This window comes from Sinocyclocheilus rhinocerous, unplaced genomic scaffold, assembly GCF_001515625.1.
Source record: "Sinocyclocheilus rhinocerous isolate Xijiao unplaced genomic scaffold, SAMN03320098_v1.1 scaffold295, whole genome shotgun sequence".
NCBI classification, from domain to species: Eukaryota; Metazoa; Chordata; class Actinopteri; order Cypriniformes; family Cyprinidae; genus Sinocyclocheilus; species Sinocyclocheilus rhinocerous.
The window spans coordinates 1,154,107-1,168,248 of record NW_015647035.1 but is presented as its reverse complement, the minus strand read 5'-3'; the positions used below and the strand labels follow the sequence as shown (position 1 = coordinate 1,168,248).

Here is a 14,142-nt window from a genome sequence, read left to right as displayed (position 1 = left end):
GCAAAAACATAATGGTTTGACTTCAGTTTTGTGAAACTATAAATAAAAATATCTGCATGAAACAGAGGAGCTGAATGAGATGCAGATTCACTCTCTGCCAGCAGGTGGCGCTTAAAGCGTTTCCTTGGTTTCCGCTGCACAAAGCAGCGCTGCACTTATGAACTTTAATATGCATTATACAGAGGCAAGATGAAAAGAAAAAATACCATCTAAACTTTTCTAAAGACAGTAAGTTCCCCTCAGACATGCATTCATATAAACTCCTACACCTAAATGAATCCCGACTTGTTTAGCATCTCAAACGATTTGAATCGTCACATATTTGAATCGATTTTCAACCGGCTCGCGGTTAATCGTTTCATCCCGACTTATAAGTAAAACAAAGCAAGGTCAAAAGTGCTAGCATGTATACACACCAAACAGCACATTTTGGTGTGGCAAAATAGCTAAAGCAAGCCGATTATGGAAAATGTGTGACCAGCTAGTCAACAAGTCAATGGTTTCCTTCCAACAGAACATTCAGTAATGTAATCCACGTGACCTCTGGTGCAAAAGAAGAGCCTCCAAATGAATGTTTGTCAGTGCAAGACAATTTTAGAAACTAGCTAGCGTTTCTAACTCACTATGCATTCAGTCACTCACTATGCATTCATTCACTCACTCACTTTTTTTCCACTGGCTTTACCTAAAAATTCCACATTACCGTTTCAACATCACTATTCATCACTGTTCAGTGAAAGCGCCACAAAACAAAGTTGGTTTGTCCACTGAGTTTATGTCTAAAATAAAACAAACATTTCAAATACAAACTGCATAAAGTATGATGTAAGGCAGTACAATGCACACATATGGAAATCATCTACCAGGTAACACCCTGCTACGTGCAGTTTCCTGGTGGTACAGTTGCTCACCTGAAGGCACAGCAGGATATGGCCCCGGCTGGCCAGGATAGGCACCTGGCTGGGGCGGGTAAGCACCAGGTTGGGGAGGGTATCCACCCGCCTGTGGGGGGTACATCCCAGGCTGAGGGGGGTAACCTCCTGCAGCTGGAGGATACGCCCCTGGTTGGGGTGGGTATCCACCGGCCTGAGGAGGATAGCCGGGCTGGGGAGGATAGCCTGGATAACTCATTGTCCTGCCTGAAATTGAAAAAAAAGTATGGGTTGCAAAATTGTATATTGAGTAAACCTTCACAAGCCTGGATTGCAGAAACAGAAATGTAAAAAATTATTTCAACGTTTAGTTCAGTTGGGAACTGTAATTTCTTTAACAAACGCAAATGCATCAGATGCTTCCAGTTCATCTGAAGTCAATGTAACGGTCAAGTGATACCCCATTTTTGATTTTTTTTAAGCTTTTACATGACTTGAAAACCTGCACTCCGAGACTCTAGGATCGGCTCCAACATTCCCACGACCCAACAGAGTAAACAGTTTGGAGAACTGATGGACTTGAAAAACGGTCTTGAAAAAGTTGGTTGCTAACAAGTGGCTAAATGGGACTACAGAGGTTATCCCTAGTCCGGTTTTACGGCCTCACTAGTCCACTTTTACAGCCATGTGTTTATACACAATGAAACTATTCTAACGCAATCTTTCCAACTTGTAGATTTAAAATAAAGATTGAAAGGGTTGTTGAATGCTTAGTGATGGTGATGTTGAAGTCATGCGAACATGGTGTAGTTTGTTTATAACCTAAATTTAGCTTTTACTTCTGCTGATTGTATTTAGGCTTCATAACGTTTGTGAAGAATATCTTGATGAACAAAATGTGTAAGAATCATAAAACTTTTGTTGGTCACAGAGCTTATTTTCTGCAATAATCCAAACTCCAATTCCGGGGTTGGCCTACAAAAATATGCCATGTCTGTATAGTGCTCTATTTAGATGGATACATGATGTTAAAAACATCACTAAATAATATATATTTATAGCTGTAAATAATGCTGTGCTTTATCAATGCACAAAAAAGTTTGATAAAGTTGTGTGAATGGTCAGTATAGTGATATTGCTGGAGTTGATTTGGTTTTAATGAAGTAGTTCATGGGTGCATTTTTTCAAATAGTTTTGCAAGCATGTTCTACTGTAGAAAAACATCACCCATTTTCTTTCAGTCTAGATGGGTGACAACAGTCAAAACTGACACCTTTCTGCTGTGTTTAACACCTGACTTGAGATGTTGAGAGTGAGATGTTCCTCTGCTAAATAAAGCAACATTTACCTTTAGTCTGCCAAAATCTAGCATGAAGTCTATTACAACATAGGTCAACTAACAAAACAATATAGTTTCTTTCAATTTTGTATACAGAAGTTTTGCATTTATTTGTGTTTAAAAAAAGAAAAGAAAAAAAAAAGCTTAATTCTCTCTGTGTTCTTTTTTCTGACCTGAATGGAAAGTAGTGGCTATGCTCTCAAAATCAAGCCCTCTTTTTTTTTTCAGTGTGTCTAACTAAAGAGTTCCCATGTGGTACAAACCATGGAAACACATTACATAAAACTAATTCAAGACAGACTACAGTAATGTTCAGGAAGTAAAAGTATTTTTTTCCTTCGGGAAATTGATTTTTAGTGATAACATATTAAACTAACGTAAGACTGCCCATGAGCTCTGAGGTTTCTAAATGATGGTGTATGCTTTTGTAGATGCCACAAGTAAACGTGTTTTCAACTTAACGATACGAAATAAAAATAATTTTCAAAATGTATGCTACTGATCTTATGTGAACATTTCATTGGTGTATATCTATCTATCTATCTATCTATCTTATTTCATTTTTAATGTTTAATAAAAATGTCATGACTAAATCTTCCAGTGAAACAAAAGACTTCTATCTGGTGACAAATGCCAGACTTCTGCAATGATTTGTCTGCTTAAACCCCGCCCCCTTTTTCCTACAAAACCCTTCAATCCAACTAATCAACAACCGATGGATAGAACAGCTGGCTTTTATCTTTGCTAAATATCTGATTATTGAGGCAGTGCAGAAAGGCAATGTTATCTGCAATAGGGTTAGAAAATATAGTACATGGGCTACAAATGATATGGATAACATGATAGGAGCAGATAAGATATGAAAAAAAAACAGGGCTTTTATAATATTGCTCACTGAACCTTGATGCATTGAGAGATGTCCATATTTTGTGAACTTACAAATAAACAGCTACATAGTATTATTTAGCCTGTGTTCATGCTCTATATGTGGTCACTGGTCATGGAAACTAATACTGTGTATTTGAAAGTAAAATACGCTCCGCATACAGTCTTATCACCTTTACTTAGTGTGGGAGCTGTTTGCCATAGCACCTCACCTGCCATAAAACACATTATTTGTACAGAGGAAAGGGGCAGTATAAACAGACTTTTAGAGATAAAAAGCACCACACCTCAACATATGATGCAATCTAAACATACTTCGTAGACATCCTTAATCTCTAATAACTCTGTTCTGCTCTCTGTTGTTGGTGTTTCTTTGTTTGAATATGGCACTTATCACATGCTGTGTGGTATCGACGTTTGGTATCGGGGCATTTTAACGAGTACGAGTGCGACAGGAGCTCAGTATCGGGCCCGACACCGGTGCATCCCTAATTGATGGATAAGATGTTGATTTCAGATGGGCCTATACAAGTATGCATTGCTCAGGGCAGAAAAAAGGGCTTTTGTTAGGCCTAATTTTTGAAGAATGTGAATGTCCTACATTAGAATGTCAAAACAGCTCTATGCAAAACAAGTTAGTTTCTCAACAGGCCTTGACTTCACACTTGAAACCATCACAACACCAATACCTGTAGAAGTGTTACTTTCTATAAAGCAGGGGTCTTAAAGAAAGCAAAAGTCCACCAATTATTAATTGAGAGAGAACACAATACTATATTATGCTAATTTAAAGTTAACTATATAGTAATCTGTACAGTTCAGTTAACTTTAAGTTTGCATAATATTGTTCTCTCTCTCTCTCTATATATATGATATATTCATAATATAGCATTATTAAATATAATAGAAGTAAAACTATTTACTTAGAATAACAAGAGAACATCTTATACTTCACATTGTATACATTATATCAACAAATATATCCAAACTTGCACTTTATCCCACAGAACAGTTACCGCGTTTGGGTTTCCTATCGCAACTGTATAAAAGACGAAATGTTCAGTCACAATAAAACAGGTTATCTCCCCATAAACATTACTATACCACAGAACTGAACTGTGCTGGATCCTTAAATGTGCGAAGCGAAGATCAGCGACAAATGTGCAAACGGACATTTAATGCACAGTATTATGGGTGGAGAAGGCTTACGTGAGCTTCAAATAACGCAGTCGTATTCTTGCAGGAATTACAGAGCAGAAAGCGCATAAACTTCTGCGTAACAGCGCACTCAACAGCTTTATTACTATTTTAATACTTTAAAACGTCAAACAGAGCGCATATATAATGTAAAAGCGTATGTTACTTACAGTTTAAGCCGCGGCCCGTCACTTCCTAGGTACAGAGAGTACCTCTGCGCTCGAGCGTGAGACACGCAGCGTAATATTTAATGAGGTGGGTGGGACTCATTCTTTCCATGACTGTGTCACACCAAACAATCTTTAACTAAATACAAAACATGTGATTCTTTCGTACACCATGACTCACGTTGTTTGGTAATAAAGGAATGACTATCGTAATCTTTCCATAAGTCTGTCAAATATGACCCAACCTACTGTGGGGTGTAGTTACCGTTTAAAAGAGCAGCTGTATGAAATGCGTTGTAGTCTCTTTAAGATCTCCGTTTCTTGTAGGCTGTGTGTTTTTCTGCTGCTGCTGTTGTTGTTTTTTAATATTTAATACAATGGATATGTGATATATTCTAGCACAAGTCACAAAACCACTGGGTGGATCTAAATATGGAAGTTTGCCCAAGCAGAACACGCCCTAAAGTCAGTCACGCCCATCTGTGCGTGCGTATGACGTCCGTGTACGCGTGTGTTTACAGTATTTAGGAAAACGCGAGTTCATAAGTGTTCGATTTAATGTTGAAAGTGTGATTTTTTTTAAACTCTACTACTGAGAATACATGGCACATTTTTGCTTGAGGGTTCTCTCGTGGCTTTTCGTATAGAGTGCAGAGCTGGTTATCTGAGAAAAAGATAGCTGTTCTGAACTTGTCCTTTGTAGATACAGTATTAAATATGGGAACGATGAAGAAGAATATAGGTTTGATTAATAGTACTTGATTAATGGTATTTGTTGTTGTTGTTTACTAGTTAAATATTTACACAAATATAGATTTTTAAGTCTCCCTCGTTTGTAGTCTTTAAGAATTCTTTGGTACAATATCTAAAAAGCTGTCAAATAATAAGAATAAAAAAATAAGGAATTTTGTTGGATTTAGTAGATAAATATAATTTATTATAATATTTTGTACTCCTGTTTGATAAGGCTGTTTTTGTGATTTTAGCCTGTCGGGAAATTTTTGATTATTGTGTGTGTGTGTGTGTGTGTGTATATATATATACAAGGTGTATATATACAAGGAGCCTAACCTAAACTGATCATCATTTACCAACATAATGAAGTAAATAAGCCCAGTTATTAAAGGCTGAGAACTTTTTCCTCAATATGAGTTCAGTATTTTGACTATGTGCCATTGTTATTTCCTCAAAATAGCACATCAATTCACTTTTAGAGCCTGTGATGTAAGATTTATTTCACTCTCATGGTTTAACTCAGATTAAAAATACTTTCACAACTTTATACTTCCTACATGTACCCTATGGCGTTGATTAATTAGTTAAAATAATTACTACAATTTTGACAGACCACATCCATTTCAGGCCTCTTCTAAATATGCAATCATTGCTACATCCTCTGCAAGGAGACTGCATGATAATTATATTGAGGAAATGTTCTGTAGAAGAAAGCGTGTACTTCCTCAAGTAATCACAGCAGTGATGCAAGTCTAACATAATCTGATATCTAAGAAAAGGCTGTATTTTTTAAACTGTGGAAATGGTGGATTTTTTTAGCTCCTATGGCTAAATAGCATGTTTACAAGACACAAAAATGTAATATATTTCATATTGAATTAGAAAAATGCATAAAGTCTGTTCAAAGTGTATGAAATATTTACAATACATTTACATTCATTTGTTCATTTAAAAATCAAACAAAAATGACAAAATAATTCTAAGGTTTCTCAGTAGATTCTGATATTCGTGGAATAACACAGGCGCCTACGGATAAGATGAGGACAGCAGTGGTGTTCCTTGCTGTCTGGTGAGCCAAGTAAACACCAAAAGTCACCTAAGAACAAGAGCAGAGGAGAAAAGAGAAGTAATGTAATTTTCATATTCTGGAAATATCATTTCTGCCTTCTTGTAAAAGCAATCAAAGGAAGAAAACAAGAATAAGGAGTTTTGTTTTTACAGACCTGTCCACTTCTGCATTCAGAAAGAGACCGAAGGGGTTCCTGGGTCCTAGTGGCTGATTTCTGATCAACTCCAATCATCTGACAGCGGCCACATCTCCCAATCACCTTAAACAAAACATCAAGAAAAGACCCGTGCATCTGTTTAAATTCTGGCTGATTATGACTGTGTCTATTACATCAGCTGTTTCCACTAACCTGAAACTGTGTGTCTCCTATTGTCAAGTGAGACCAGCCGTCCTCTGAAAATGCCTCCTGTCCTGAGATGACCAGATTTGCCCTAAAACGCTGAATGAGCTGCTCCATGTCGTGCCATGTTCCTTCATTCACACTATCATATCTTTAACATACCAAATATAACAAAAACATCCCAAAATAATGAAGACATATACTATATATTCGTAGAGTACTGGTTGACAGAATTTTAAAAAGACAGACTAAACAGCACTTTCTTGAAGAAGAAGGTACTGTATTGGTCAGTTGCTGCTGGCATTACTATACCTGTTGGCAATGTGTTCTTGCAGAAAAGACACACTGGCTCTGTTAATAAGCAGAAACTGTGCCTCGTTCACTAGAGAGAGAGCAGTGGCACCACAGTCCCCCGCTGGACATGAAGACATCATTAAGGTAAATTGCTTGCCATTATAGGGACGTACACAAACAAATGAAATAATTGACATACAGTACAAATGCAGAGCTACAGTATATAATGTGCACAGCACACCTCTGGTGTGCGTTTCCCGATAATGTTGTCTCAGCATGCTACGAAGACTCTAAAGGTATACCTTAACTAAACTGTCCATGGCTCTGGTGCTGAATTGGTTGATATCGATAGCTCGAGAATCGATTATTCACTCTATGCAGGGGAGAAAGTAAGGAAGTGGCGTTCTTTATAAAAGAAGCACTTCAGAAATAGTTGAAATTGCATTTTTCAGGGCTCATGGGATCTTATAAATATAATCCAAATTGCAAACTAAATCCAACCTTAGATATTTTATATAATTTCAAAATGAGTGCGTGGACCTTCAACTTCAATGCCCAAACGTATCATGCCTCAACCCGCTACACTAACTGGCAGTATGCCTTCAGTTCACTGGCATTTGAAAGGGTCATTTATATTATCATAATATATTTGCCATAGTGTCTTCATTCACTCCACAACCAGGGTTGATTGCCCAGCAGCCACATCACATTATTGGTGTAAATCACTAATTTCCATCATCGGATGATCTACTCAATAAAAGCGCAAGACGCGAAACAAGGCCTATTACTCGCAGGGTACCAGCAATGACATGGAAGCCTTGATGCGCCTCCATCACCTTGTGCCTGGAGGAAGGCATATGGATATAATCTGTGGCATGACGGAGCAGGATGTTCGTGACTGAGTGAATGCACCACCACATAGATGTCTTACTCAGCCCATATCCATCCACAGACCATATCCATCCGCATCTTAGAATTGCAGCTTCAGACATGGTAGCCAGGGGACTAAAGTTTTCACGGATGACATAGTGCACACACACTAAATGACTCCGGGGACAGCGGCGTCTTTGATTTAGCACAACTATTCGCTGTATCACTGCCATAGTTTGACCAAACACCACTTTTGCAACGTGGTGGCCACTAGTGGAGTGAAGTGTCAACAGTGATAATGTATAGCTAAGAGTGGTCCAGACTTAAAGGGGTCATATGATGCGATTTCAAGTTTTCCTTTCTCTTTGGAGTGTTACAAGCTGATTGTGCATAGATAAGATCCCTGAAGTTGCAAAGACTAAAGTCTCAAAACCAAAGAGATATTACTTATCAAAGTTAAGACTCTGCCACGCCCCCCTAAAACGGCTCGTTCTAACACGCCCCCACATATCTACCTCACTATGTGAAAATATCTGCGTAATGCCGCTCAAATGTGCACGCAAAGAAAGAAGGCGTGGTTTCAGTAACCGCAGTTAGTGTTGAAGCAGCCATGTCAGGGAGACGCTGTGTGTTTCTAGGCGAAAGCAAAAGCACTTTACTTGGCCTTCCGAAAGTAGATGCATTTAGGAATCATTAAGATCACTTACAACAGAACAGCAATGCATTTTATGGACGACCGTTTCGTGAACCTAGGAGAGGAGGTAATTCTGACTTTGCTATGACAATCTGGCACTTCTGAATCAGCTACTGTAAGTATGTTTTGTTATTAGTTTAAGTATTTGCTATTGACTGTTCAAATGCGGAGTTTTGCGCATCGTGTGTGTGTGCACGCGCGCATGCGTGTGTGTGAGAGAGAGAGAGAGAGACCGAGAGAGAGAGAGCGAGTCAGCTGTCTTAACCGTGGCTTGTGTACTGCAAACACATACCAGCTTCATCACTGTGTCTGTCAAGCGACTCTGTTCCCCTTTCGGGCTTCAACTGATGGTAAAACTAACGACATTATTTACTGTCTTTACATTTATTTTGAAAGATGAAGCTCGCGATTATGGTAAGGGGCGTTACATTTCCAACGAGTGCTTGCGGGTGTTCGGCCAATCACAATGCACTGGGTCAGCTGGCCAATCAGAGCAGACTGCGCTTGTCAGAAGGAGGGACTTTGTAGAAAACAAAGCGTTTGAGAGAGGCGGGGCATAGAGGACCTACAATAATGTACAGTATTTGAAAAATAATGTGTTTTTTGAACATTAAAGCATGTCAACATATTCTGTTACACCAAATACACAAAATAATGATCTTTAAAAAAGCATCATATGACCCCTTTAACTAAAAAAGTTTCGGGAAACACGGGTTAACGTTAAGGTTCAGCTTAAGGTATAACTTAAGAACGACATATCATTATGAAGGTTTCGGGAAATGCACCCCTGATCATTTGGTCTCAAAAGAATATTATTAAATGTCTTTATTACTATTTATATCTTAAATATTGATTTATTAAGGTTTATTTTTGGCGTTTTTGCCTTTATTTTTATAGGACAGTATGTTAACAGGAAGTGAAGTGGGAGAGAGAGGGGGGGAGGGAATCGGGAAAGGTCCGCGAGCTGAGACTCGAACTCTGCTATATGTCACGAGGCTATCAGCTCTGACGTCTCAGACATTTCTAGCATGAGGAAAAATGTTTATTTAACATAAACAATCAATCCAAATACAAATGCTGTATTTTACCTTTTGCTCGCCCAAATTTCATATCACGCAGGAATTCAGGCCTTTGCCTTATAAGATGACAAGTTTTCCCCAGAAACTCAGAAAGCCAGGCTGAAACTTCCTCTCCACAATCCACTGTCTGTACCCTACACCAAAGACAGATTCATTTGAAGCTACAGCAATATTCATATTAAGCTTCAGTATTAAGCCACAAAACCATTGTAGATGAGGTTCAAACACATGAAACTGTTTATAAATTTTAAGCTCAACAAATGTCTGCCCAATGCAATGATATAAAATAACTTTTTTTTTTTTTGGTGGGCTTGTGTTTTATCTTCATACCTGTCACCACAAACTTTGCTTTGGGATGTTCTTAGATCTGAATTCGTTAGACTGGTCTCCAAGGGAACAGTGACTGCCTCCATGCCTGAGACAGGAGAGAATACATTACTTGAGCATATTATTGGAGAGAATACATTATTTTAGCTTAGCATCGAATACATTAGAATACATTACTAAAGAATAAATATCATTAATAATCTGAACTTTGACCACATAATGACAGACATGAACAAAAACAAAAAACAAAGCTCAGTTTTTTTGAGCACTACTCTTGTAAAATAAAAATGTGGTTTGTTTTATAGTATCTTTTTCCACATCCAAAAAGGTGCCATGGTATCGTCTGATTTTATCAATGCACTATGGCACTTCAACAATACTTGAAAAGGCCCTTTCTACTAAATATTTAGGCTCTTAAAAGGTGTATTTTATTTACATAAATCTCATGAGATGTCTGCAGTTGTGATGTGCTTTGAAGCGCTCTGACCTGAGACCTGCAGCTGCAGTGTGTTAGAGGCCAGACAGATGACAGGACGGATGAGACACAGCTTTGGCTCCCTTTTTTGGCTCAAACAAACTCCATTCTCATTCACAACCATCCACAAACGGTCATACAACAAACCCTGTGGTCCCAGTGGCCACTCTGTCACCTGTTAGGTCAATCACAACAACAGAGTACTTGCCATGAAAACTGGTATCATAACATCAACCTGCTTTTCATTGTCAACACAGAAGGATTACAAAACAGCTTTCTGTACCTCAAATGATGCGCATGATTTGACAGGATAGATGAAGAGATTTGTTAATGTATGGCTACTGCCATTGTTCTTCTTTCCTTCTTTTGACACAGTGTCTCCAGATGGTGTTATTCTCTCAGGTGAAGGAGTGATAACTTGTCCATTCTCATGCCCTAGTTGGCCATTTGGTTTTGATGGTAGGTCATAAGATGCTGCAGACTCCATCGGTTCAGCTGACTTTAGCTTGATTAGTCTCTTTTGGTCCAGGATTAGTGGTTTGTCCACAAAACAGTTCACAACAAACCGAAGAAAGTTCCGACAGTCCTCAAAACTAGACATATATCCAAAAGACACACGAATGGATCCTGTGGGACGTCCCTCAATCAGATCAATGTTGTCTCCACAGATGTGACCGGCCTTGAAAGGAACCGTTTATTAACAATTATTTCAAAATCCTTTTATTTCTTTCTTTCAATTTCTGTCAGTCAGATATCTATCTATCTATCTATCTATCTATCCGTCCGTCCGTCCGTCCGTCTGTCCATCCATCCATCCATCTGTGTATCGGTACAACTATCTATCTATCTATCCATCCATCCATCCATCCATCCGTCTGTCCATCTGCCTGTCAATCTTTCTGTCCGTCCACTTGTCCATTTGTCCAACTGTCTTTCTAGCAAACATCAAAGTTTGTACTGGCGAAAATTCACTTACATGCAAATTACTCCTCACATTTTGGTTGCTGATAACCAGATAATGTTGGCAGGCTCCCGTGTTGCAGAAACAGCCTGTGCGGATATGAATGTTGAAGAGACTGGCCATTTTGTCCACCTGTCAAAAACAAACAAACAAACAACAATAAGCAAAGACATTCAGTAATAAACATGTTCTAATTCTTACATTTCCTTTATTATTTGAACATATTTCACATTTGTAATTTTTGTTTATAAATATACTTATTTTTACAGGTTGTTAAAATGAATTTGAGGACAATTCATTCAAAATTGGCTACCGGTTGCGGCTCGAATCAAGTTCAAGACATTGATGCTTGCATATAGAACAGCCACAGGCTCAGCACCCGCCTACTTCCACTCCCTACTACGAATCTACATCCCCTCCAGAAGTCTGAGATCCGCTAGTGAGCGACGTCTAGTGGTACCATCACAGAGAGGTTCAAAATCACTTTCCAGAACATTCTCGTTCACCGTTCCTGGCTGGTGGAATGATCTTCCCACCCCTATCCGGAATGCTGAATCCCTGACCATTTTCAAGCGACAGCTGAAAACTCATCTCTTTCGAAGCTACTTGACTTCATCATCGTAAAAAAAAAAAAAATTCTCTCTTTATCTATTCCTTCTCTTTCTAGCGTGTACTTATTTGAACAATGTCTAAAAACTTGGTATTACAAGCACTTCCTGTATCTGTTTGCCTCTTTTAAGAAGAATCGCTTTATGTATCCCCCAATTGTAAGTCGCTTTGGATAAAAGCGTCTGCTAAATGTCTAAATGTAAATGTAAATGTAACATGGCAGTTCCTGACTGACCTGAGAATATCCTACTGTTCGTCCATGACAGTCCAGTAGGCTGAAGTTGAGGATTGCACCCTGTTCAGCAATATTCTGAAAGTCATTATCATAGTGGATCTGAGCCACAGGTTTTCCATTGCTATGACGCAGGCACGAGAGGACAATGTAGGTGTAGCGAGCTAGACCAAATGTGTGAAGCTGAATGTTCAGCATACCGCCTGAAAATCAAAATCATCCACTTTTAATGCAAGTCATAACAATGTGAATCATAATCATGTTCAAGACGTAAACCAAACACTTCTGAACCTGTAAGTTTCTGAAGTGTTTCAAAACCATGATGGAGAGAAATGATGTCAAGGAAGGAGATTGTGCCATCCTCAAACCTGATAAAGTAATTACACGTTAAACAAATTATGACAGGTAGCCTGCTTGCCAACAATTAAAGGTCAAATTCTTCCTGTAATGTCATACCTGCTGACTACATTTGGCTTTGGTACAAAATAGTTCTCTGCCACAAGATAAGCCGCTGCTGTCCCTCCTCCAAAGTAGGTTTTTCTCAAGACCTCAGCAGCCTCATTCCTCACCAGCAAGGCTCCGAGTCCAGTCGGGAAGCCGAACATTTTGTAGAAAGATATCGGCACAAAATCAGCGGGATATTGGCTTAGATCCAGAGGTGAGCAGCTTACAAAACAGGCAGCGTCGAGGAGAACAAACCATCGACCGCGGTGCTCATACATTACATTTAAACGATAATACATGTTTCTATGCTATGACTCACTGACAGGCCAGATGGTGCTAAAGTCCTTACCTGTATCTGACACTTTCCACAGTGTCATGTGTCAGTCTACTGCTGGGATTATGACTGTGAGGATTGCCTGACAAAGAAAAGTATGTTACGATTTAGAGCAAATTACGATTTTGATATTATTAAGTTGTGCATAAAAACAATGCATATGAAGGAACTCACCATAAACATTCCTAGATATATCATCATAAAATCCTTTAATCTGAGATTCAGGAAATAGCGTTGTCCCTGCATGATCAAGGTATGTAACACCTTAAAAAGAGAACGAGGAACCTGTGAACGTCTCCTCAGCGCGGGATATTGGCTTAGATCCAGAGGTGAGCAGCTTACAAAACAGGCAGCGTCGAGGAGAACAAACCATCGACCGCGGTGCTCACATGCTGGATAGAGCTGCTGAGACTGAATTCCCTTCACATAGCTCAGAGGATACTTTCTGCCTGAGAAGTTACTCTGGGCAGGATAACAGAAAAGATGAGGTACAGAGCACTCCTCCTCTCCATTTGTCTGTGTCTGGGGTTTTCTCGCTCTCGTTTCCACTTCGTGAGGCAGAACAGAAACTGTGCCAACTCCCTGGAGTGCGGTCACACCGCGAATGCCCACCACAGAGGTGTGGTTGTCAGTGAGGTAGCAGAACTGACTTCCTGGCCCCTCATTTGACACGGCCTTCCAGGGGAAAGTGTCAGCCACTAATTTCAGTGCTGCGGTACATCCTGATGTGAAAATCACTGAGTACTCTTCAGGACATGTATTGAAATGTTCCAGTATCCTGCAGGGGTTCAAAACAAAGAGCTACCTTATCTTAACTTATCTAATCTTGGCTCTTCATCTATATATCATAACAAATCTTATCATATCAGATCTTGAACAAAACATTATTAAACTACTTATAATACTACTTAAAATATTACTAAAGCTAAAGCCTCAATTCAGGCTAGTTTTCTTGTATGTTTCAAATCTTTTTGTTCCTTCCCCCGTTTATGTTTTGCTTTCTTCTTGCAGTGTTATTTATGTACTATTACAGCATTTATTCATATTTTGAATAAGCTTTTATTTTTATATTTTTAGTTTCATTTCAATGATAGTTTCAGTTTTTAGCAGTTTTGCTTGTCATCTTTAGTTTTTTATATATTTTATTTTTATATTTTATAAATTCATATTATTCATTAATTTAATATTTCTATTTAGCTTTATTAATTTTAGTTTTAGT

At 38.7% G+C, this 14,142-nt stretch overlaps 2 protein-coding genes across 2 annotated transcripts in view; both read right to left on the bottom strand.

Annotated features, from left to right (window-relative positions):
* Positions 1–4,848, bottom strand: part of LOC107708439 (annexin A11-like) — an 18,244-nt gene extending 13,396 nt beyond the window's left edge. The window contains exons 1-3 of the mRNA XM_016512669.1: positions 4,726–4,848; positions 4,464–4,599; positions 912–1,139 (exon numbers count right to left, since the gene is read on the bottom strand). Coding sequence (XP_016368155.1) covers positions 912–1,131 — 220 coding nt within the window. The 5' untranslated portion in view covers positions 1,132–1,139; positions 4,464–4,599; positions 4,726–4,848. The remainder of the gene's footprint in view (positions 1–911; positions 1,140–4,463; positions 4,600–4,725) is intronic.
* A 1,278-nt stretch (positions 4,849–6,126) lies between these two features.
* Positions 6,127–12,867, bottom strand: LOC107708374 (molybdenum cofactor sulfurase-like). The gene is made up of 12 exons (XM_016512572.1): positions 12,602–12,867; positions 12,437–12,513; positions 12,149–12,348; positions 11,320–11,436; positions 10,627–11,022; positions 10,356–10,518; positions 9,872–9,956; positions 9,551–9,675; positions 6,917–7,019; positions 6,614–6,755; positions 6,419–6,523; positions 6,127–6,291 (listed from the first exon to the last, which is right to left on the bottom strand). Exons 1-12 carry the CDS (start codon positions 12,865–12,867, stop codon positions 6,175–6,177), a joined length of 1,896 nt encoding a protein of 631 aa, XP_016368058.1. The 3' UTR covers positions 6,127–6,174.
* Between the last annotated feature and the right edge of the window lie 1,275 nt (positions 12,868–14,142).